At 33.3% G+C, this 24,786-nt stretch overlaps 2 protein-coding genes and 1 long non-coding RNA gene across 3 annotated transcripts; 1 reads left to right on the top strand and 2 right to left on the bottom strand.

Moving 5' to 3' along the window:
- Positions 1-7,993: 7,993 nt before the first annotated feature.
- LOC141664516 (uncharacterized) lies at positions 7,994-8,764 on the top strand. The gene has a single exon (XM_074470471.1). It carries the CDS (start codon positions 7,994-7,996, stop codon positions 8,762-8,764), a length of 771 nt encoding a protein of 256 aa, XP_074326572.1.
- A 3,732-nt stretch (positions 8,765-12,496) lies between these two features.
- Positions 12,497-13,564, bottom strand: LOC141664515 (uncharacterized). Its single transcript, XM_074470470.1, has one exon. It carries the CDS (start codon positions 13,562-13,564, stop codon positions 12,497-12,499), a length of 1,068 nt encoding a protein of 355 aa, XP_074326571.1.
- A 9,168-nt stretch (positions 13,565-22,732) lies between these two features.
- LOC141664993 (uncharacterized) lies at positions 22,733-24,468 on the bottom strand. Its single transcript, XR_012552062.1, has 3 exons — positions 24,252-24,468; positions 23,938-24,070; positions 22,733-22,911 (listed from the first exon to the last, which is right to left on the bottom strand). It is a non-coding gene; the product is annotated as an uncharacterized LOC141664993 (long non-coding RNA).
- Between the last annotated feature and the right edge of the window lie 318 nt (positions 24,469-24,786).

Genomic DNA, 24,786 nt, shown 5'->3' with positions numbered 1-24,786 from the left:
CTCTTGTTCCGATTCTCTATGTTTCACCTTTTCTCTCGGTTCTATTTTGTAGATTTCCCTATTCGCATTATTAATGTTAAGTTTTTCTAGGTTGTTACAGGGAGCTCTATTCAAGAAGTTAGCAAGGATAAATCTATGCTGGTAAGGTGTTTTAACTTTTTATGTGTGAATCTAAGAAATTTGTATGTTTATAGAGGTATAGATGCATGATTTATTCACTTGATATTCATAGGGTTTGATATGTAGTGCGGTTAAGATGTTCTGACATGTTTTTCAGAATTTTAGTCAGTGATTAATTATAGCATTTTCTTTTCTCTCTACTTTACAGATTTCTTGAAGAAAATATAAAGACGCCATTTATCCAAATTATTGTTTGAGAAGATGACTGCAATTAGTAGAATGCTGCTTTTAGAGAATGATATTCTTTATGGCGAGGTGCAATAATTGCTAAGAGAGGGGCAGTATATTGATAATACTTATCCAAATTGAAAAACTCCAAAGTCTGTTGAGGAAAAATATGTGAAAAAGCATAAAATGTAGGTAATATATCAAAGTGTGTACATATATATTGTATTATTGTACTCATCCGAATAACATATTTCTTGTAGCTATAGCTACAGAGAAAGTGATTCAGAGCATGGCATTTCTGGTGCAGAAACAGGATACTCAGCCTGAGAAGGACTATCTTATTCACCCTCTTTCTCATCACGTTCTAAAGGATTACAAACCATCTAACAAGGTTCTTGTAATGTTTTTATAACCTTATATTTATCTTAATATGAGTGTCAAATTTAAGAGGAATCACACAATTAATTTTAGAGTTCAAATGTGATTGTCAAATTTGAGAGGAAGAGTCAAATGTATGTTCGACACTCACTATGACGGTCTGGTTAGATTATTCAATATATCTGAGATAAATACAATTTGGGACCTCTAGTTGCTGCTTGTTTGATGGTTTCTTTTTTAATTTACTATAATCAGATGGAGATATAGGAGGTCAGGATTGCTTCTCCAACTCAAGTCTCTTTTATTGCAACCTTGGGTTGACTGATCTTGAGCTTTTTACATATGAGGAGGCTTATGATGCAACTCGCATTTGATCTGCTATTAGAGGCCGTGGTGTTAATCCTGTAAGTACTAGGCTAAAATCCAGAGGAGGGAATAAACTCAAATGAATGGTCACCCGACCTGTCAAATTCCTTGCATCTGCACTTCCCAGATGCACACAACTCTCAGAAGGTGATATTACGGAGCCAGAACTTGATATATTACTCATATCTTCATCAAGGGTCTTCAGGTTTCCCTGATTGTAGTAAAAGCATCACGAACACCCTTTTGGGAAGCAGTATCAGGAGCAACCCTAGTGACTATTCCCACACTATGATTCTGCTTCCATTTTAGCACCTTTGCCTCTTTATTTTTCATATATATAGCCTTCATTCTTTGAAGCCTGTACTCCAACTCATCTGGTTCTTCCCTAGAATGAAGAGGTCCATTGCGCCATAGAGGGGTACCCATATTACAATTTAATTGTCAGCAAGCAAATGACTTAATTCTTATAAAATGCAAGATGATAATTAGAACATTACGATATAAGTAGGCAAGCCACTATAATGTGCCAGAACCTCTTCAAATTATCAGTTAAAACAATTAGAGAATAGAAAACTGCACAAAGACAGAAGATATCAGATTATAGCGACCACTAGGCTGCAGTGCAGCTTAATGTGTAACTTAACTTAAATAGAGATTGAGTAATATAATTTAATGTCGACTGTCTGATTCCTGAAGCAGGATGTTATCGTGATTTGTTACACTTTTGTTCCCTTTTTAGCATATATAATAGCTATATATATATATATATATATGCATATATCAGACACATGTAAGTGTCTTACATGTGTGTGTGGGTCTGAATATATCAATGTTCAAATTATCTCAGTGCTAACTGCCAATTTTTCTTCCGCTATTATTGTCCCAAAAATGAGTCTGGATTTTAAAATTTTTATTTTTCTGTCCACAGGTCAGACAAGGAGATGAATCGGCGGAAGGACATGCTTGCAAATTTGAGATCAAAAGTTAACCAGATGAAGTCGACTTTGAATATGTCAAACTTTACCAACAGGGACAGCTTACTTGGGCCTGAAAGTAAGCCAGTTGATGCTATGAGCAGAGCATCAGGTTTGGATAACCATGGCGTTGCAGGTCTCCAGTGCTAAATTATGAAAGGCAAGAACTTTTAACTTATTCAGAATAAATGTATTTCTGGTATTGCTGAAATGACTTTTTGCCATCCTAAATTGATTACTGCATGCTGTTCAAATAGAACAAGATGAGGGGCTAGAGAAATTGGAGGATGTTACTCCAATCCAAACTGATAGCACTCGCAGAATGGGTGGTCGAAGAGGAAGGAGGCTGTGAGTTTCTGGTACAGCAGCACAGAGCAAGTTGCTTTTGTTTTTAGTACTTAAAAATTAGTATAGTATGAGTTGGCTAATGGAATGCTTGTATTTTATTTGAAATGTATGTATAGTATGGTATGAGTAATATTTTGGTATTAGACTTGTAATTTGGATGAGTACCTTTATGTTTCCGTTTGGATGTTTTTTGTTAGGATATTGCATTATTTTGGTTTCCTGTGGATGTAGGATGGCATGCAATTTAGAGAATATTAACATCACAATGGTACATGTAAATCGATGTAAATAATGTACAAAAGACATCATACAAAATAATATTAAACGAAAAAGAACTAAAAAAGCCGATGTGAATTAGTCATTTGACATCGGTTCTGAAAAAAACTCAATGTTTTTTAAGTCAAATAACATCGGTTAGAGAAATTGGCTGATGTTAAACAAAAAGATTTAACATCGGTTTTGTGAATAACACCCATGTCTTATCCATTATTTCACATCAGGGGCTAATTTAACCGATGTCTGATCAAACATCTAACATCGGGCAACTAATCTAACCGATGTCTGATCAAGCATTTCACATCGGTTTGTTCGAAAAAAATTTAATAAATGGCTTTTAGAGCTTGTAGGTTTCATATTTTAATGGATAAATACCTCATAATATACTCATATTCACCTACAAATACTGTAACATAAGCTGAAATTTGTTGCAAATACATCAGAATTATTCTTAAAACTGATGTATAGCACTGTAATAGACATCGGCTGTGAACCGATGTCAAAGCCTGATGACATTTAACATCACACGCGAAGACATCGGTTCAGTTTTTTTTTAACATCGGTTCAGTACCGATGTCTGATCCCATATTTTTAGTAGTGGAAGCTCAACAGAAAATTGAGAAGCCTGTTACCCAAGCCAGAGTGGGCTTAAGGGAACATAGTTAAGGCCAAAGCAAAAAGGCAAAGTAGTGCTACACAAAAGGGAACTGATCCAACACAATCTACAACAATATTTAAATAAAAAGTTAAATATCATATTTAATTATAAATAAATATATTCTAATAAAACAATATTGATATCACTTTTAGTTTTAATAAATCATTTTAAATTTAGGACCGCCAACAAATAATGGTTTAGTCTTTGGATAGTATTCTAAGAGTCACGGGTCATAGTTACAAGATAAGTTAGTATGGTGTATGAGTAATTTAAATTTTTTGCATATTTTTTGTGAACTTAACAATAAATTTATTTTGCATATTTATAATTTAATTATGTCATATAATATTTCTAATTTATATATAACAAACTAAATTGTAAAAAAAATATTACTTAAAAATAGGATGTAGTTGATTGATAATAAATTAAACATAAATAAATTGAAATAAGAAAAATAAAATTATCTCATAAGTAATAAAGCTAAAGTCAAAAGATAAAACCTTTATATATTATAATACTTCAATTCAGAATTAAACTAAAACTATGAAATTAAAACCTTTTTATTGTCCATAGATTAAATTCAATAAATTTAAACTGAAAGAGAAATAAGTGTATATTATAATGTGGAACATAAAAAGAAATGAAATTTATATTTAGAAAGTTGCAATGGCATAGGGGTCATAAAAAAAGGTTTAGATCTATTTTTTTATTTGTATTTATAATTTGAACTTCAATTATTGGATCTGGAATCATCTCGTGATTTAAAAAAGTTAAAATATATATCATGGCAAAATTGAACAGTTAAGAATTTGAATTCAAAAATAAAAATACTTGTTTTGATATTATTAATTGTTTGTAATACAGAAATACAAGAATCTAAATATTAATAAAAATGACATGACATGATAAAAGTTAAATTTTTAATTTTTTGAGAAAAAATAGTTTAATTTTTAATAATACCTTTTAGCATAAAAAGATGCGAACTTATTGTTTACAAAATATATTTAATGTGATAAAATTAGGTTTATATATTTCTTAAATAATTATATCTTTATAATTTTAGTATATGTAGTTTAATTTTTGAAAGAAAGTTTAGAGTTTTAAAAAAAATTCGACGAACAAGCGAAAAAAATCATTAAAATATTGAAATCGAGCTGAAATAAAACTCTGAAATGTCAACTAAAATCTGATTGTGAAATATTAAATAATCTAAACAAATAGGTTTAGATGCTTAACACGTATAATATCTAAATTTTTTAATCTAAAAAGTCTTAAAATGACATATAATGCAACCGAACTATGAAATTAGTAACATCACAATTGACCTCCATATCATCCGTAGCCATTGAGAACCACCACATGTGAAATTATCACAATTGAAATTTACATAAGTGTGATTTGCAGCTTAATATTCAAAACTATAGGTTACAGTTAGACCTCGCAATTCGAATAACCGGTTTGGTTTCGGATCGGATCTACTTTTGGATTATGATATATTTGCAGACCATTCGGATCGGATGTAATTTGGTTAGGGTCTAATTCGGATTAAAATCGGATAAATTCGGATTAAGATCAGACAAAATTTTGTTCGGATTGAGTTCGGTTCGGATATTTTCGGATCATAACTTATTTATTTTTTTAATTTTTGAGATTTAAAAAATATCTTTTTTATTTAATTTAGTATTTTTATATAATATAATGTACTTTTATAAAAGAATATGATTAAATAAGTATGTTATCATAAATATAAAATTGTATAAATTATAAATTTTGCTTATTTTGGGTCATATTCGGTTCACTTAATATATTATTCGGTTTTAATCAATTCCAATTTATAATGGGATCTTATATCTCGGATCATTTCGATCGGTTAAATTTTCGATTCGGGTATTTTTCGAATTGGTTTAAATCGGTTTTCGGATAATTATCGGATTTTATAATTCGGATCTCGGATCGGATCACGGTTTCATGAATTTCAATTCAGTTATCCGGATCCAAACCTATTTTGTCATATCTAGTTAGAGTAACATGTAACAAATACCTTCAAAATTTGAACAACTTTTTGGTGCTAAATGTGAGTTTTTACAATATCCATCTACTAATGTCCCAGGTGTAATACATCTTTCAAAATATCGTATAAAATATTTCTTAGGAGAACTAATGAAACCCGTAATAAGATACACAACAATGTCAACACATAACACATTAATATCTCAAAAAAAATGGGTAGAACTAATAATTTTGATAACAAGATACTCAACAAGTTCTCATTGAAAAAGAATTAGTTCCTGATTTTATTAGAAAAAAACTTATATAAAAAAGAGAAAATGAAGAAATAGAAAGATGAATGGTCGAAAAGTAAATAAATGTCAACTAGAAGCTTCAAAGGAAAGTCGGACTCTCAAATCCCTAGACTTGAAGTAAGAGAGAAAATAATAGTCATATCATTGCAACTTAAACAAGTCACATATGTGATGCAAAAGTCTGTTTTGCAAGTACCTAGCTCAAGCCCAACTATAGCTCAATAGTTCTAAATTTACTTGTATTTACGCTCATCAATTTTTTTATGATTTTTTAAAAAAAATTAAATTAACTACGAATCAAAATTTTAATATTTTAAATTCTCATGAAAAATACCTTTCATCACTCAATTGTGAAAGATAAAATATTTTTGGATTCAATTGAATTTTCACCAGATTACAATGATTTTTTTTAAATACGAATCAAATACACTGTATCTGTAATATTTAGAAAAATCTTTAAAATCTCAATTGAATATGTCAATTAAATAAAATTTAAAATATCTATAACAATCTCATTTTAGTATTTTCCTTTAATTTTATATTTTTCAATTTTTAATATAACCGGGTCAAATTAGAATGTCATTTGGAAAATAAGAAACGGTTACAAGATAAGAAATGAATTTGGCTTGAATTTTTACCAAATAAAGAAAATGAATAAAAGATGTCATCATTATCACCCAACATTTAATTTATTCTTATAGTATACACCATGTTAAAGAATATCATGTAATCAAAATAAAAAAATAAATACAGTACCACTCCCAGGCATTTTTATCAAAACACTCTCTTGCCACTCTTGCACCACCTTGCAGTGTATGAGCAAAACCAGATACACATACATACAATCATCTATATCTTATATTCAAAGCAAGAAACAGCTAGCAGCCTTCATTTCTCTCCCCCTTGTATTTATCAGAGACAAGTTGTACAAAATCTTGGCCAATTCACTCAATTTTGGTAATTTCTCACCCTTCTGTTCATTTTTTTGATGTGCCTTTGTGGGTTGTGTTCTTTTTATAATTTGATGAGGGGTATCTTTGTTTTTCCCTGTTTATGCATCATGTGGAGATCTATATCATTTATTTTGTTGTATCATGCTATTTTTGTTGCTTGATATTAATTTACGGTTTTGTATGTAGATCTGAACATTTTCTTGTTTAGTTTCTGTAAATTCAAGATATGGGCATCTATCTTTGTTTAGACTTGTTTGTCCTCTATTACCTTAGTCTTTTAGAGTACCGATTACTTAACATATATTTATATCATTTATTGGTTGTACAAACTTCTCTTTGTTTCGACCTATTTATCACTAGCTAACTTAATGTTTTAAAGGGACTCTTTACTTAACATATGTCTATATCATTTATTCTGTTGTACAAACTTCTAGCGTTGTTTTACTTGAGTTGTTTGTGCATAGATTGTATCTTATAAATATATATTTGATATATTATTCTTGTTGAATAAGCTGTGTATTTGAATTTTACCTCTTTGTATGTGATAGATGTGGATAAGTTCTTGTATGTTTTTTTAAATTTCGAGATGTGGGCATTTATCTTTGTATACACCCGTTTATGCACCATGAGGATATTTGTATCATTTATTGATATGTTGTATATGCTTTATGTTGTTGTTTTACTTGAGATGTTTACGTAAACATTAATGTATCTTTTTACTTGGAAATACAATTTAATATTTCTTCTTTTGTTGAATAAGCTTTAAATATGAATTGACCTCTTTGTATTAGAGATATATTGATAAATTCTTGTTTTTGGATGGTCAGTTTGTGAAATGTTATGGTATTGTGTCATTATTCTCCATGTATGTGTTCCTGGTTTATATATGTCATTTTTTGTAATCACAACTCATATACGCATGGCGAAATTTTAGTATTTGAACCTATTGAACCTTAAATTAGGATTCAAATTTACTGTATTTCTTTCCTCAATTCGTTAACGATAATGTAGGGTTCAAATATTGAAGTTCCTTACCTATCATTTTAAAGTGCTACAAACTAGTTTCAATTGTTGTTAAATTAGTTTTACCCTTACTTATATGAATTAAATATTGACATAAATAAACTAGTAACATATACATGGAGAATAAAAAAGATACATACCTGAACATTTCATGGATTGACAATCAAACAGAAAGAAATATGAAAAAAATTACACAAATAGTTATAAATCTAGCGACTGAGATGTAACACAATGAAGCTTCCTTGTTTGAATGCAACTTAACTATGTTCTTATATCTCATGTTGCTTTTGTTCTGGTTCTATTTTTCTTGGCTCAATTAGGTGTTCCTTCTATATTTTTACATTTATTTCTCTTCAATTAGTGAGAATGGATCCGAAGTCTGAAAAGCAATTAGACTATGAAGGTGTTGTTCACTATGATGAGCTCTATGATGATCTCAATATTGTAGAGGGAATTAAGTTTCAGCTGTCTGAGGCGCAAGGTCCTTCTTCTAGTGGTGCAGATAATGAAGTGATTGACGAAGATGATATGTGCGATGAACTTTACGGTGACCTCAATATTAATGTGGGATTTCTTCAGCTTCATCTGTCTAAGTCGCCAGGTCCATCTGCTAATGGTGCGGTGAATACTAGCATTGGCATTTACCCTTCTAATACGTTGTGTAAAGTTGCTGATGAGTATGTGCCTTCCCTTGATCCTGACACAAGTATTCCACAGATGTCACCTAATGTTTCAAATGATAATTTAAATGTGAATCATCATTTTATATCTAATGATAACCCAGTTAGGCCAACTGGAGATAATGGTGAGACTATTCTCCTTGTTGGAGAGTTACATTGGTGGACTACAGATACAGAAATCGAAAGTGTCTCATCTAAATATGGGACGCTTGAAGAGATTAAGTTCTTCGATGAGAAAGCTAATGGTAAGTCCAGAGGATATTGTCAGGTTGAGTTTTATGACTCAATTGTTGCAGCCTTGTGCAAAGAAGGAATGAACGGATACATTTTTAATGGGAGAGCTTGCACGCTGGAATTTGCTTCTTCGGATGCTTTATGGAAGATGGTCGTTTCTTATATAAAAAGAAATTCCAAGTCCAACCTCAATCTCAATATGAGCCAGAGAAGAGGCCTATGAATGATAATGCAGAAAGAGGTAGTAGAGCGGGAAGAGGAAGCACCAGGACTGTGAGGAGTAGCGGAACAAGAAGAAGTGTTATGAGGGGCACATGTCTGCCTGGTGGTCGAGGACCTGGTTATGGAGATTTTACAGGTCCTGCTATGGAATATCCTTGTGTCTCTCATCATGTCGAATCTTCTATATTTGGCAAGGGAATGTCTGCTAATAGAATGGGGATGATATAGAATGGGGATGATGGGTAGTTCTCGAATGGAGGGACCTCATTCAGGAATGTGGAATGATGGTATACGTGGGGGAGAGGAACACTTCCAAAGACTAAGAGAGTGTAGTTATGGTGGTGAAGAAGGGGGTTCTGAGTATAAATATGGAGAGGGCCATTACAAATTTTCAGAGTCATATGGTGCCTGGGGTGAGAAAGATCGAGAATCTGAACGTGACAGGTCAGGTAACTCTAATAAGAGGCATCGTGATGAGAGGGGTCATGGAAGGGACAGGTATGTTAGGGAGAGGTATTACAGGGAGAGTTACCAAAGGGAGAGGTGTGAGAGGGAGATGAACGAGAGAGAGAGAGGTACCATAGGGACAGGTACGACCGGGAGCACCGATACAGGGAGCACAACGATGATTGGGATCATGGCCGAGCTTCCACAAGATATAGGAACAGATCACATTTTAAGAAGGTAGTGTAGAGACTAAACTGATTATAGAACACAACTGTAGAGATTTCTGAATAAAAACTTCTATTGGGATTAAAATGAAATCAGTGCATACCAGAAATTAATAAAAGAGTATGACTAACGTACTACTGCCTAAAACCCAGGTGCACGTCCTACACTATCTCCTACAAACTTTCAACTACTTCAGACCAAGTCTGACTCTACAACGTACATAATTTATTCAAATGCAGAAACAAATAAAAGTACGAGGAACATGTTTTGATAATAAACCCAACATGCTCCCCCTTAGTCTAAACATGTTCTAAATTCTTCATTCCAAGCAAGCTTCTCATTTTCTAAAATTTAGCCGCAGACAAAGCCTTAGTTAGTATATCTGCACGCTGCTCACTTGTATTGATATGCTTGATTACGATCAGACCTTGCTCAACACATTCTCGAATAAAATGGTATCGCACGTCAATATGCCTACTACGTGCGTGGAAAACTGGATTCTTTGCTAGATCAGTCGCAGACCTATTGTCGATATATATAACAACAGGACCTGGTTTGATATCTGAGATCTGAACAAGAACTCGCTACAACCATATGCCCTAACACGCAGCGGTTGTGGCTGCCTTAAATTCAGCTTCACATGATGAAAGAGCCACACAACGCTGCTTCTGTGACACCCAAGAAATTAAGCTTTCATCAAGATAAAATGCCATCCCACTCGTGCTCTTTCTATCCTCTACACACCCAGCCAAGTCACTATCAGAGAATCCTGACAGAATATAGTTTCCACGTCCCTTTGTGTATACCAAACCGTAGTGCAGAGTACCTTTGACATACCAACATATTCTCTTTATGGCATTCAGATACATTACAGTGGGTTTCTCCATATAGCGACTGACTATTCCTACAGCATATGCTATGTCAGGACGAGTGTAAACCAAGTAACGTAACCCTCCAACCAAGCTCTTGTAATGAGTTGAATTTACCAGTTCACCATTTGAATCAGCATCGATCTACAGGTTGAAGTCCATGGGATACGTCACAGCCTTGCAGTCACTCATACCTGCATTTTGAAGCACCTTTGTTGCGTATGCAGTCTGTTTAAGTTTGATGTAACCACTGCCTTGTTCGACCTCCAAGCCCAAGTAATATGATAATCTTCCAAGATCAGTCATGTCAAATTCACGACTCATCTCCCCTTTGAATTTGACAATGTTAGAAACAGTGGTGACAGTGAGAATTAGATCATCAACATAGACGCCCACAATCAAAATTTCAGACCCTTCCTTTCATGTGTAAACAGCATGTTCATAGGGACATTTCATGAAACCAAGCTTCAACAAGCACTTGTTTAACTGTGAGTACCAAGCCCGGGGTGCTTGTCGTAACCCGTATAGGGCCTTGAATAATCTATAAACTTTGTGTTCTTGCCCCTTTTTCATGTAGCCTTTAGGTTGAGAAACATAGACTTCTTCCGAGAGAACACCACTTAGGAAAGAGGACTTGACGTCAAGGTGATGTACTTCCCATTCGTTCTTGGCTGCCAATGCCAAAAGTAAGCGAACCATTTCTAATCTTGTGACCGAGGTGAAAACCTCGTCATAATCAATATCATAGCGCTCCTTGTAGCCCTTAGCCACCAAACGAGCTTTATGTTTGATTACCTCTCTATTTTGATCCTTTTTCAACTTGAACACCCACTTCAAGTCGATTGGTTTATGGCCCTTTGGCAAATTTGTAAGTTGCCACGTCTTTTTCTTTTCTATAGTAGTAATTTATGTATTAATTGCATCCCTCCAAGCCTCAGTTTTGACAGCTTGTTCAAAATTTATTGGTGCATCTACATTTGTTAGCAGCAATTCATCCTCAATTTCCACTTCCTCAGTGACTCTATAAATGTCTGAGAGTTGTCTCATGCGTCTTGGTTCACTATCAGTGCTGGAACCACTAGAACCTGAGTCTCCTGCAATGTCAGATGAAGAAACAGACCCTGATGTGAATGGTGTTTCTGGTGAGGCAGCACTCTTGGAGTTAGAATCTTCACTAAAAAACTCAGAATTTTCTGGTACGTGTTGCTCATATATTTCTCGTGCATCAATGTCAAAATTAATTTGAAATTAGGAAGCGTTGATTTGAGTGCACCTATCAGCGATTTGGTTTGCACCTTTATGCCAATTCCAACCTTTTCCTTCGTTGATATAACGTCTCTGCTTACATGAATTCTTCCGGAATCTGGGTCGTACAATCGATACGCCTTAGTTCCTGGTTCTCGTCCAAAGTGAACTAACATTTTACTTCTATCATCGAGTTTGTGAGTGAACACGGCTGGAATTTTCATATAAGAGATGCAACCAAAGATTTTCAGAGATTCAACAGATAGTTTGTGACCACACCATGCCTGATACGGAGTTATGTGTGAGAATGCTCGAGTTGGGAGCCTGTTTAAGATGTATACGGCATGTCTAGCAGCCTCGCCCAAGAACTGTGCAGGAACTCCCCTTTCCTTGAGCAAGCTTCTAGTCATTGCTGCCACTGTACGATTACGGCGTTCTACTACACCGTTTTGCTGTGGTGTGTAGGGCGCAGTATAATGCCTCAAAATGCCTGCTTGTTCACAAAAGTCTTCAAATTCTTTGGAACAAAACTCACCCCCACGATCAGTACGGACCATGTGCCATTTGATTCCTAGACATCAGCTGCATTGCATTAAAATTGACGAGGCCTAGGTGTGCATGCCATAACCATGCCTTTTCTTCCTCCTTTGTAAGTAAGCAAACTTCCTTGGTATCTTCAATGCGTATTTTGTAGAGACGATTTGGAGAGCATTTTACGTGCATAACCAGCCTCCCACAACTATCATAGACCCACAAGTTTTCTCCATTAAATACCACTCGATTTCCTTCTTTAGAAAGCTGACCAAGGCTAATAATATTGCTCTTCAGCGTGGATATATAATACACATCCTGTAGTGCTCGTGTCTCGCCATTCTTGCAAACAATTCTTATTGTGCCCTTCACCTCGATTTGTACCAGAGATCCGTCGCCAAATTTAACCTGCCCCTTCATTTTTTATCCAGAGTTTGAATTTTTTCACGGTACCCAGTCATATGGTTACTTGCCCCATTATCTAGATACCAGATGTCCTCCTCCAAAGTTTTTGTGTTCGAGCCTGCACCTTCAGACAAGAGAATCATGTCGTCTGCACCTTCATTATTCATGGCCATTAAGAGTGCAGGTTCTTCGTCATATGTTTGTGTTAGATTGGCTTCTCCACGTTGTATTTTGTCCCTCCTTGGTTTTCTACATTCAATGGCAAAATGACCATAGGCTCCACAGTTGAAATATTTTAGTTTTCCTCTATCAATTCGTCTTCGACCATCCTGATTATCTCTGTCATGGTGGTCATTTCCAACCTGAGACCCACCTCTATTCGACCTTCTCAACCATTCCTCGCGTGTAAGCAGGAGCTTTCCAGTGTTGTTCTCACGTCGTGACCATTCCTCCTCGGTCAAAAGGAGTTGTTGTTCTTCTTTTCTATCACCTTGACTAGATAGTCGTTCCTCGTGAGCTTTTAGTGAGCCTATTACTTCTTCAACCGACATAGTTTCAATATTTCTAAATTGCTCGATAGCTGACGCTATTTGCAGAAATTTGGCAGGCACCGCCCTTAGCAATTTTTTCACAACGTATTCTTCTCCAATAGTCTTTCCAAGTGCCCTGATTCTCGCAACCAGGCCATTTAATTTCATGCAGAAATCATCTAATTGATCTGTGTCCTTAATATTTAAAGATTCAAATTCAGATTTAAGTGTTTGAGCCTTTGCTTGTTTGACCTTTATAGCCCCTAGTGACACCGTTTTTATTGCCTCCCAGGCGTCCTTTGCGGTTTTCCGTTCTGCAAGCGTCAACATCAATTCATCTGGAATACTCGGATAGATCATAGCCAAAGCTCGCTTGTCGATCTTGTCTTCCACAGCAGCCTTTGGATCCTTGGGATCGATTGCTTCCCACACGCTATGTGCTTGCATAAATATCCGCATCTTCATTGCCCTAGCAGTATAATTTGTCTTTGTTAGCATGGGAAAACTCAACCCAATCAGTCCTTCCTTGTGCTTGCTCGACTTAGCCATCTTGTATGCCAATGAGATGTGAGTCAGGTAGAAGAAAGAATAGAGTGCTCTGATACCAAATGTAGAGACTAAACTGATTATAGAACACAACTGTAGAGATTTCTGAATAAAAACTTCTATTGGGATTAAACTGAAATCAGTGCATACCAGAAATTATTAAAAGAGTCTGACTAACGTACTACTACCTAAAACCCAGGTGCACGTCCTACACTATCTCTCAAAATATTTTTTTAAATACATTATAAACTTTGTGTTTTTGTCGGAGTATTTTCTTATAAATAACTAATTTTAGTGTTTGCCCCATTGATAATTTATTACCTTCAATGCATTATCCTCACTTTCGAGGTTATGACGTACATGGTAATGTTTCCTTATTGTGCTATATGTGTATATCCATGTATGAATCTGATGTTAAGTTGTTAACCATTAATAATTGATGTTACTATGTTTTGAAAATTTGTTGGCTTGTATAGGTTTTCGTAAATTTCATCTCTATTCCAACCCTCCAGGTGCAGAAATTGTTTTGGTGACTAAACCTGCCCATTGTTATATTTGCAGGGAAAACCAAAAATTCTATATTTGTATAACTGCAAAAAGATTCTGTGGACAAGGCGGCCAAACTGCATGAAGCACTAACGTGTGTTGTTGGTGTTTGTCTGTAATGAAGTAGAAACATATCTGACAGAGTGAGGTTGTAAAGTTGGTCATTGTATTTTAAGGCTCCTGCTAGGAAATATTGTTCTGGTCTTAGGAGCAATGAGCATTGATCTTTGTTGTTGAGTGTATGCTGTAATGTGATACTAATACGTGAACTGCTATGTCTTGGGGGTGGGGGAGGGGAGGGGGTAATACCTTATCATGTATGAGTATTGTCACTACTTATTTCCTGTAAGCTTAAAGTTTTTAAATTCTGCAGTTATGATGTAAAGCCAGGGGTAGTAATCTGTAAAGTTTCATGCTTATTAATTTGCTTGTATACTGAGGTACTTAGAAACTAGGTATCTTAGAGGCCTCCAAGCTGGGTGAAAGCCCTTAAGGTGCTGTATGTGAGTATGTGACTGCTCATTTTGTCATTAGGAATCGTTAGGCGAATCAAGGTGTATTTATTTACAAGAATATTGTTGGGTTGCACTTTATATTTGTAAAGTATTTTCTCGTCCATGGCAAAATTATTTTCTAAAGATCCTCCTCTTATATAGAAGTTATATGTTAAGCTTCTATTTTAGTATTAGTATATTCTGGTCCAAATTCTTGTTGCATTTGTTATGTTCTCCTTTCATGGTACAAATCTGTTGGTGCATAATGTCACCCTGTCATGAGAGAAATTTTAGAGCTGCAGGTGTCTTTAAAGATCTCTTCCTGATTGTGACAGAATATGGATTAGATGTTGTTGGGGTTGTAAGACTTCCAGTTAAAGGTACGAGGAGGTATTACTTAACAAAATAAATTCTAAAAAAGTATTACTTTAAATAGGATATAGTTGATTGATAATAAATTACCTATAAATAAAGTGAATAAGAAAAATAAAATTATCTCAAAAGTAATAAAGCTAAAATCAAAGGACAAAATTTTTATATATTATGATACTTCAATTCAAAACTGAATTAAAACTATGAAATTAGAACCTTGTTATTGTCGGTAGATTAAATTCGATAAATTTAAATTGAAAGAGAAATAAATGTATAATATAGAACAGACAAAGAAATGAAATTTATATTTAGCAAGCTCGAATAAAGGTCATAAATTGTGAAAAAAATGTATAGATCTATTATTTTTGTTTATATTTATAGTTTGAACTTCAATTATTGAATATAAAATCATCTCATGATTTAAAAATGTTTAAATATCTTGGCAAAATTAAATAGTTTTTAATATGAGTTCATGCAACAGGTAAAATTCATATACACAACTTATTCAACAAAAATAATATATCAAATTATATGTATAATTAAGATACAATCTTTACACAAACAACTCAAGTAAAATGGCAACAAAAACTTGTACAACAAAATAAATGATATAGATATATGTCAAGTAACCACCCTTTCTAAAACATAAAAAGTAGTAGAAGATTACACGCCAAAACAAAGAAACCAACCTCTAGTGTCTCTCAAAAGACACCAGTTCTAAAACTACCACAACCCTTAAAGGGAGTGTAGAGGGTAGTGAGCTTGGTGACGGAAGGGTAAAAATTAAAGAAGCTCCTGGATAAGGTGTGTGAGGCAAGTGTCACCCAAACCAACCACACTATAGTCCCCGTAGTTGTTCAAAAGGAAATAGCCTCATTTATGCATCCTCCCAAAAGGGTGCAACTATTGAAACAGGCTCTTCTCCAAGAATATAGAACAAAAGGGGTAGGGACACTCGGGTAGGGACACTGATCGAACATAAACCTACATTAAAAAGAATAAGGCTAAACCAATGGGGGAGTCACAAGGTGCACACACAGTGCCAATTGCAGTCAAAGACTCAGTTAATACACCTTCTCAAAGTCAGATTGATGTGGCTCCACTGGGGATATGATCAAAACATTAAGTCCCGATTCTTCATCTCTCAAATTCATGGAGGAGCCAAAATCGCAAGCAAGTGATCATCATCTTATAGATGATTTGTTGGATCACATGCCATTTCTTTCTCAAACTATTCAAGTGTCTATGCAACAAAACTTAAAATCAATCTCCATAGACTCAACAATAGTTTCAACTCCTATTTTCATTATTTCTTCTTCCTCAACGGATATTCATCAGCCGTCGAGAAGTGATTGTCTTTCAACGGATGTACTTCACAGCAGTCATCCGTTGATAATTTTAACTACACTTTCAACTGATATTTCACATCCGTTGAATGTAACTGTACAACTTGGTATATCTAAATCTATTACAAGTGCAGATGATTTAGTAGTTGTCCAATCACTCTTAGGCTTGAGGGAATGGAGTGAATTGAGTGAGAGACTCGGTTGCTCCCAACCAAAAGGAGAGGAAAAGAGTGAACCTATGCATGTTATTTCTTCCAGCATGGCTAAAGAGAATGAACGGAGTCCCGCCTTAGATAGTGAAGGTGAGTGTGTGAGGGTGGTGAGTCATGGAGAGCCCTGTATATAAAAAAAGAGAGATTATGAGAGAAAGACAGGTTCAGGAGAGATAAGGTTAAAAGCCATTGCAAGTGAGTCAATGAATGTCAATGAGGTTGCAAGGAAAAGTCTATATTAACAAGAATACAAAGTTGTTATAGATTCTATTTTCCTAGATGCTGAGACATTTACTCACCCTGTTACAGCCTACCAAATATTGGATGTTCAGGGCAATGAGGAGACTGAAAGGACACTCAATCAATTACACACAACAGTATCTATGCAAAGGGCTAAGGATGCTTTGTTCACTCTACTTCCTACAGCTAATTATGTGGACTCAAACTTTGGATCTTATGGTGATTTTGAGTTTCCAGATGATTTTGATGATGAAGCTGGCACCAACTTACGGGGAGATGAAGGCCCTAGTTCTTCTACATAAACTCCAGAATGGATGCTCAGTAAGTATTACAGCTATCATTACTTCACATTAAACATGTTCAAACTAATTAGATAAACTCAGTCAGCCATTCAAGCCACTACAGATGCCAGCACCAAAGTTCAGCTAAAAGCCCATCATGAGTCTCTCCAATTACACAAAATTCAAAATCTCAAACAGACTCAAGTTGTGGATGGCATGAAGAATTCAATTGAGGTAGTTCAGAAAGAGTTGAATGAGAAGATTGAACAGAAGCTTCCATAGTCAACTATGAGAGAAGTGCAGCTCAAGCTCAGGAAAGAAAATGATTTGGCAAGAAAATTTGAGGCCCTCACTGATAGACTCTCAAAAGTTGAACATTTTGTGGCCAAGATATTGGAAGGACAAGAAACACAGGTTCAATTCCTACAACAGTTAGTGGCTGCTAAAACTTCAAACCCTGCTTTACTTGATGCTAACAAAAAGGGGGAGAAGGATGTGCACATTCAAGTCAACAAAGTGATAGTGCCAGCTATTACTATCTCAAAGACACCTTCCTTTGATAGCATTGATCTTATAAATCTTGCAAGCAGCTGAGCTCAAGATAAAAGAACAGAGAAAATAGATTGATGACATGATTGCTCAAGTATTTGGTTCAACTGCTAATCAAGCAAAATCTGTGAGGCATTCTACATAGTTGAAGTCAATTACTTTAGAAGAGATGAAGCTAGGAAATTGTAAAATAGGTCAATCTTCTATGAAAAAACAACAAAAGTCCATTGTGGTTTTGAAGCCTAAAAATTATTCCTCCAAATTCTCAAGCAAAAACACAATGGACCAAGCCTATTCACCTCCTAGACTTGATGAAATGAAGTTGTTGGGTAGATCAATTGATAGCTTCAAGATTATCAAGGACTTTATACTGAAGAGAAGGATGGCAAGAATTTTTAGACATGAAAAACAGATATGTGTGATTAATGGTCACCCTCAGTTTGGTGAAGCCAAAAAGGAAGAGAAGCTGAGGTTAAAATCTAAGAAAAAACAGGCAACCAAAAAAGCTCAACAGAAAATTGAGAAGCCTCTTATCACAACAGAAAGTGAGAAGAAATTGAATGAAGAAGAACCCAAGCCAGAGTGGGCTAAAGGGAACAGAGTTAAGGCCAAAGCAAAAAGGCCAAGTAGTGCTACAGAAAAGGAAACTGATCCAACACAATCTACAACAATATTTAAGTAAAAAGTTAAATATCATATTTAAATATAAATAAATATATTCTAATAAAACCATATTGGTATAATTTTTAGTTTTAATAAATCATTTTAAATTTAAGACCGCCAACAAATAATATTTGAGTCTTTTGATCAGTATTCTAGAGTCACGGGTCACACTTATAAGATAAGTAAGTATGGTGTATGAGTAATTTTTTTTGTATATTTTTTGTGAACTTAAAAATAAATTTATTTTGCATAATTATAATTTTATTATGTCATATAATATTTCTAATTTATATATAACACACTAAATTCTAAAAAATACTTTAAAATAGGATGTAGTTGATTGATAATAAATTAAATATAAATAAATTGAAATAAGAAAAATAAAATTATCTCATAAGTAATAAAGCTAAAATCAAAAGAGAAAACCTTTATATATTATGATACTTCAATTCAGAACTAAACTAAAACTATGAAATTAAAACCTTTTTATTGTCCGTAGATTAAATTCAATAAATTTAAATTGAAAGAGAAATAAGTGTATACTATAATGTGGAACATAAAAAGAAATAAAATTTATATTTAGAAAGTTGCAATGGCATAGGGGTCGTAAAAAAAAGGTTTAGATCTATTGTTTTTATTTATATTTATAATTTAAACTTCAATTATTGGATCTAGAATCATCTCGTGATTTAAAAATGTTAAAATATATATCTTGGCAAAATTGAATAGCTATGAATTTGAATTCAAAAATAAAAATACTTGTTTTTGATATTATTAATTGTTTGTAATACAGAAATACAAGAATCTAAATATTAATAAAAATGACATGACATGATAAGAGATAAATTTATAATTTTTTGAGAAAAAATAGTTTAATTTTTAATAATACATTTTAGCATAAAAAGGTGTGAACTTATTGTTTACAAAATAAATTTAATGTGATAAAAGTAGGTTTATATCTTTCTTAAATAATTATATCTTTATAATTTTAGTATATGTAATTTAATTTATGAAAGAAAGTTTAGAGTTTTAAAAAAATTTGGGCGAACAAGCAAAAAAGTCATTAAAATATTGAAATCGAGCCGAAAAAAACTCTGAAATGTCAACTAAAATCTGATTGTGAAATATAAAATAATCTAAACAAATAGGTTCAGATGCTTAACACGTAGAATATCTAAATTTTTTAATCTAAAAAGTATTAAAATGACATATAATGCAACCCGACTGTGAAATTAGTAACATCACAATTGACCTTCATATCATCCATAGCCATTCAGAACCACCACATGTGAAATTATCACTATTGATATTTACATAAGTGTGATTTGTAGCTCAATATTTAAAACTATCGGTTACAGTTAGACCTGGCAATTCGAATAACTGTTTTGGTTTCCGACCGGATCAATTTCGGATCGAATCTACTTTCGGATTATGATATATTTGAAGACCATTCGGATCGGATCGGATGTGATTTGGTTAGGGTCTAATTCGGATTAAAATCGGATAAAATTTGGATTAAGATCGAACAAAATTCTCTTCGGATTAAATTCGGTTCGGATATTTTCGGATCATAACTTATTTATTTTTCAATTTTTCAGATTTAAAAATTATCTTTTTTATTTAATTTAATATTTTTAATATAATATAATATACTTTTACAAAAGAATAAGATTAAATAAGTATGTTATCATAAATATAAAATCGTTTTAAAGTATAAATTTTGCTTATTTAGGGTCATATTTGGTTCAGGTAATATATTATTTGGTTTTAATCGATTCCAATTTATAATCGGATCTTATATCTCGGATCATTTCGATCGGTAAAATTTTTGATTCGGGTATTTTTTGAATTGGTTTAAATCGGTTTTCAGATAATTATCGGATTTTCTAATTCGGATCTCGGATCGGTCTCGCTTTCATGAATTTCGGGTCTAGTTAGAGTAACAGGTAACAAATACCTTCAAAATTTGAACAACTTTTTGGTGCTAAATGTGAGTTTTTACTATATCCATCTAGTGTCACACGTGTAATACATCTTCCAAAATATAGTATAAAATATTTCTTACGAGAACTAATAAGCTCCTAATTAGATACACAACAATGTCTAAGACATAACACATTAATATCTCAAAAAAAATAGGTACAACTAATAATTTTGATAACAAGATACTCAACAAGTTCTCATTGAAAAAGAATTAGATCCTGATTTTATTAGAAAAAAACTTATATATAAAAGAGAAAATGAAGAAATAGAAAGATGAATGATAGAAAATTAAATAAATGTCAACTAGAACCTTCAAAGGAGAGTCAGACTCTCAAATCCCTAGACTTGAAGTGAGAGAGAAAATAATAGTCATATCATTGCTACTTAAACTAATCACTTATGTGATGCAAAAGTGTGTCTTACTGAGCTTGCAAGTGCCAAGCCCAACTATAGCTCAATAATTCTCAATTTACTTGTATCTAAACTCATCAATTTTTTTATGATTTTCTAAAAAAAATTAAATTAACTACGAATCAAAATTTTAATATTTTAAATTCTCATGAAAAATACCTTTCATCACCCAATTATGAAAGATAGAATATTTTTGGATTCAATTGAATTTTCACCAAATTACAATGAATTTTTTAAAATACGAATCAAATACACCGTATCGGTAATATTTAGAAAAATCTTTAAAATCTCAGTTGAATATGTCAATGAAATAAAATTTAAATTATCTATAACAATCTCATTTTAGTATTTTCCTTTAATGTAATTATGTTTTTCAATTTTTAATATAACCCGGTCAAATTAAAATGTCATTTGGAAAATAAAAAATGGTTACAAGATACGAAATAAATTTGGCTTGAATTTTTACCATATAAAGAAAATGAATAAAAGATATCATCATTATCACCCAATATTTAATTTATTCTTATAGTATACATGATGTTAAAGAATATCAGATGTAATCAAAATAAAAAAAAATAAAGCCAGGCAGGCGCTCATTTTTAAATATGAACAAATGATGCAAATCTCATTACACCCGAAACCTGGCCCAAACCCTAACTAGCTCACTTAGTATAAATACCAGTACCACTCCTAGGCATTTTTATCAAAACACTCTCTTGCCACTCTTGCACCACCTTGCAGTGTATGAGCAAAACCAGATACACATACATACAATCATTGTTATGCCCGCTTTCGGCCATGGGCCCTAAACAGGTCCCTATAGGTGCATTGAGAAGCTGGACTCTCATGTGTGGGCTAGAACCAAGGATTAATAAGACTTGGGCTAGCACATGTGGGCTGGGCTCACGTGACCACATGTGAGCTGGGCTCATGACAAGTGAGCTGGGCTCTCATATGCGAGCTGGGCTCACATTTGCCATCTGGGCTCTCATATGCGAGGTGGGCTTAGGTGTCCACACGCAAGGTGCGCTCAGATGACTTCACGCGAGCTGGGCTCAGATGATAGCACGCGAGGTGGGCTCAGATGACTTCACGCGGGCTGGGCTCGGTTCACTACAAGGAAAACAGGCGTACACAACCGTTTATGCCCGTTGTCCGATACCCTATTTTCCCGTTGACTATTGAGGCGCCGTCTGTTAGTTGGATCAAACAACGGGTATAAAATGTTGTATGAGATTATACAGACAACGACTGAGGATTAATCCCGTCGTATTACATCCAGAAAAGACAACGTCTTTTGCTTATTTCTGTTGTATTAAAAGATATTACTCAAGTGTTCAGAGCAACAGAGAAAACTGTTGTGTAGGCTATCACTTAAAATAAAACATTTAAACCAATCATACAATAGTTATTATCATATAAATGTTGTTCTTCACCCTTAAACGCAACATACTTGTTCCCAATTTGCTCTTGTAGTAGTATCGTACAGACAACACCTTTGTATCATAAAACTATTGTTGTGTACCGTGACACACAACAAAAATAAGCTAAGAGAACTCTCGTAATAATGGTCTACAGACGACAGTTCTATTTCCTGGATGGACGGAATAAACTTCTACAGACAACCGTTTGCTTGTCCCACATGTTGTATAAATACCTTTTATACAAGGTTTTAACATTTTATAGACAATGGTATATTGGTGTTGTATAAGTTAACTTTGCACTAAGGTTTCAATTTAAAAAGCGTTGATTTATTGTTAAATACACAATTTTTTTTTGTAAACTTTATGTACCAAAAGTATTGTCTGATAGGGTTCACACACAATGGTTTTTTCAATTCCAAACTATTGTCAACCATTACAAATAATATCCCCCATATACAATAAATAAACCATTACACAAGCGATCAATATTCACCATTACAACCAACAAATATACAAGAAGTTCAGACAAAAAAAAGAAGACGTTCACAAAATAAGACCATTTCCAAGTGGACATAAAGATTGTCATTAAGAATATTTATATCACATCAAGTCAACTAGTCTAAAATTCTAAATGTGAGATGGACCTAGCTAGGAATGAAATTAATCAATCTCTTCATCACTATGGACATTAGCATCAGCACTACCATGTCATTATCTCTTCAAGATGAATATAAACAGAAATATCTTTGGCAATAATTCTGTGAAACTTGAAGAACTTATTTGGATTAGTCCATGAAAGAGCTGCAGTTTTGTGGCCTACCCAAGTAGCCTGCATAAGAAATAAAAAAAAAATGAAATGGACAGAACTTAGTACTAATACTTCTATCAAAACATCAAACAGTTAGAACTAACTAGAAAACTAAAGAAGGATAAATTTACATACTTAGTACTTACTACATATAAGTAAACGACCTACATATTGTGGCCACTTAAAAAAATTATTTATCAAAGTCAAGTAAATATACTTCTAAGCATAGAAACTACGGTGTGACAAGTCTACGATTTGCAAGCTTAGCATCTTACAAGATTAACCAATTGAAAACCTAAGCAAAATTGTAAAGAGTTGCAATTAAGCCAACACTTCAATTACATAAGGTGGAAGTCTTAAGTCTTAACTAGTGTCACTATTAAAATTTTCAAAAATAATTCAATGTTATACCAATACATGGTCTGATAAAATAAAATTCAAAGCTTCTCGTATCAAATTGAATTATAATATACCAAGTGTTCTTTTTCTAAAAAATATATGCAACACATAATAATTTGATTCTAGAAAAAAGGTAGCAATTTCATATTTTAATGAAAAACATAAAGCAGGGTTTATTTATGATGTTTAACCCTTAAATTCAGATCAAGTAAATGCTATAATGAAGAACTCAATCAAATCATGTTCAAATCTTAATTATACAGTGAATGAGACATTATTTTGCTTCTCTGTTGCTTTAATTTAGTTTACCAACTCAACCATGAAAAAAGCATAAAAAGTTAAGAAATTGTAATAAAACCACAAACTCAAGAGCATTGGGAACATAAGGCCCGTCTAGAGTTTCCAAATTATTGAACTACATTATACTTCAACTAGCTAGAACCTACAAAAAAACAAAAAAACACTTTAATATACTTAACATTTTTCTTGGTACTTAATATACTTTGATTATGATTTTGTTTATGTCCGATTCAGTACATATTTAAACCCATTAATTTACAATGTTAAGTATTATCTAAGTAAATATATGTTCGGATTTTCTTCTTGTGTTCTAGTATATTTAGTGTAAAAAAAGAGGATTGTAGGTACCTTGTCACCAATAGCAATTTGCACAGTACTAGAATCAGTATATCTGGTGGATACAACTTGGAACATTATAGAGGAATCAGCTACTCCGTAAATTACAGTAATTTGTATTCATCTATCGACCTACAAATACAAGCTAAAAGAACAGGGTGAGAGACAAAATAGAGCTCCCTAACCATAAAGGAAAAAGGAAAAATATACAACAGAAATCGGTTTTTAACTAATTAATACACACACCAATAAAAACCCCCAAATTCAATATATAAGAATTCAATACAAGGTAAACAAAAAACAAAAAAAACAAGACAAGTAAATACCTTTCGCTTAACAAATCGAACAATGGTTTGTGTTTGAGAATCTAGCTTTTGAATAAATTAAGTTGGGGTTATTCCTTAAGAGACCTGATTTTCAATTTGAATTGAAAGAGATGAGAGTTTAGAGAAAATTTGACATGGATAAAATAGGGTTCTAATAGCAAAGACGGTGACATATTGAGGTGGAGAAAAATGGGAGATAGAGGAGTTAGGGGAGAGGCTGGGAGAGGGAAAGAACAGCTATGAGAGAAAAAGATAGAGCGGCCCATATTTAGGGTTATGGCCGTAGTGTTTGTGAGAGATAAAAGGGGAATTTGTAATTTAAGGGGGAACTGAAATATTGACAAAGGGGGATGAAACAATCTGAGGGAATTTAAAATAATTTACTAAATAAAAACTTTAAATTTAGGTGATAAAGGAAAAAAATAATAATTTTTGATTACATGTATTGTTAGAAAATTTAGTTATTTTTATTATATGTTTATGAAACATAATTAAAATTAATTTCAAGATCTTAATATTACGCACATTTAAGCAA

This window comes from Apium graveolens, chromosome 6 (genome assembly GCF_009905375.1).
Source record: "Apium graveolens cultivar Ventura chromosome 6, ASM990537v1, whole genome shotgun sequence".
In the NCBI taxonomy this organism is placed as follows: domain Eukaryota; kingdom Viridiplantae; phylum Streptophyta; class Magnoliopsida; order Apiales; family Apiaceae; genus Apium; species Apium graveolens.
The sequence above is the reverse complement of the archived record's forward strand: the minus strand, read 5'-3'. Positions and strand labels throughout refer to the sequence as shown.

Coding starts and splice junctions, on each gene's coding strand:
- LOC141664516 (XM_074470471.1), top strand. CDS start 7,994: ATGGATCCGAAGTCTGAAAAGCAATTAGACTATGAAGGTGTTGTTCAC.
- LOC141664515 (XM_074470470.1), bottom strand. CDS start 13,564: ATGGCTAAGTCGAGCAAGCACAAGGAAGGACTGATTGGGTTGAGTTTT.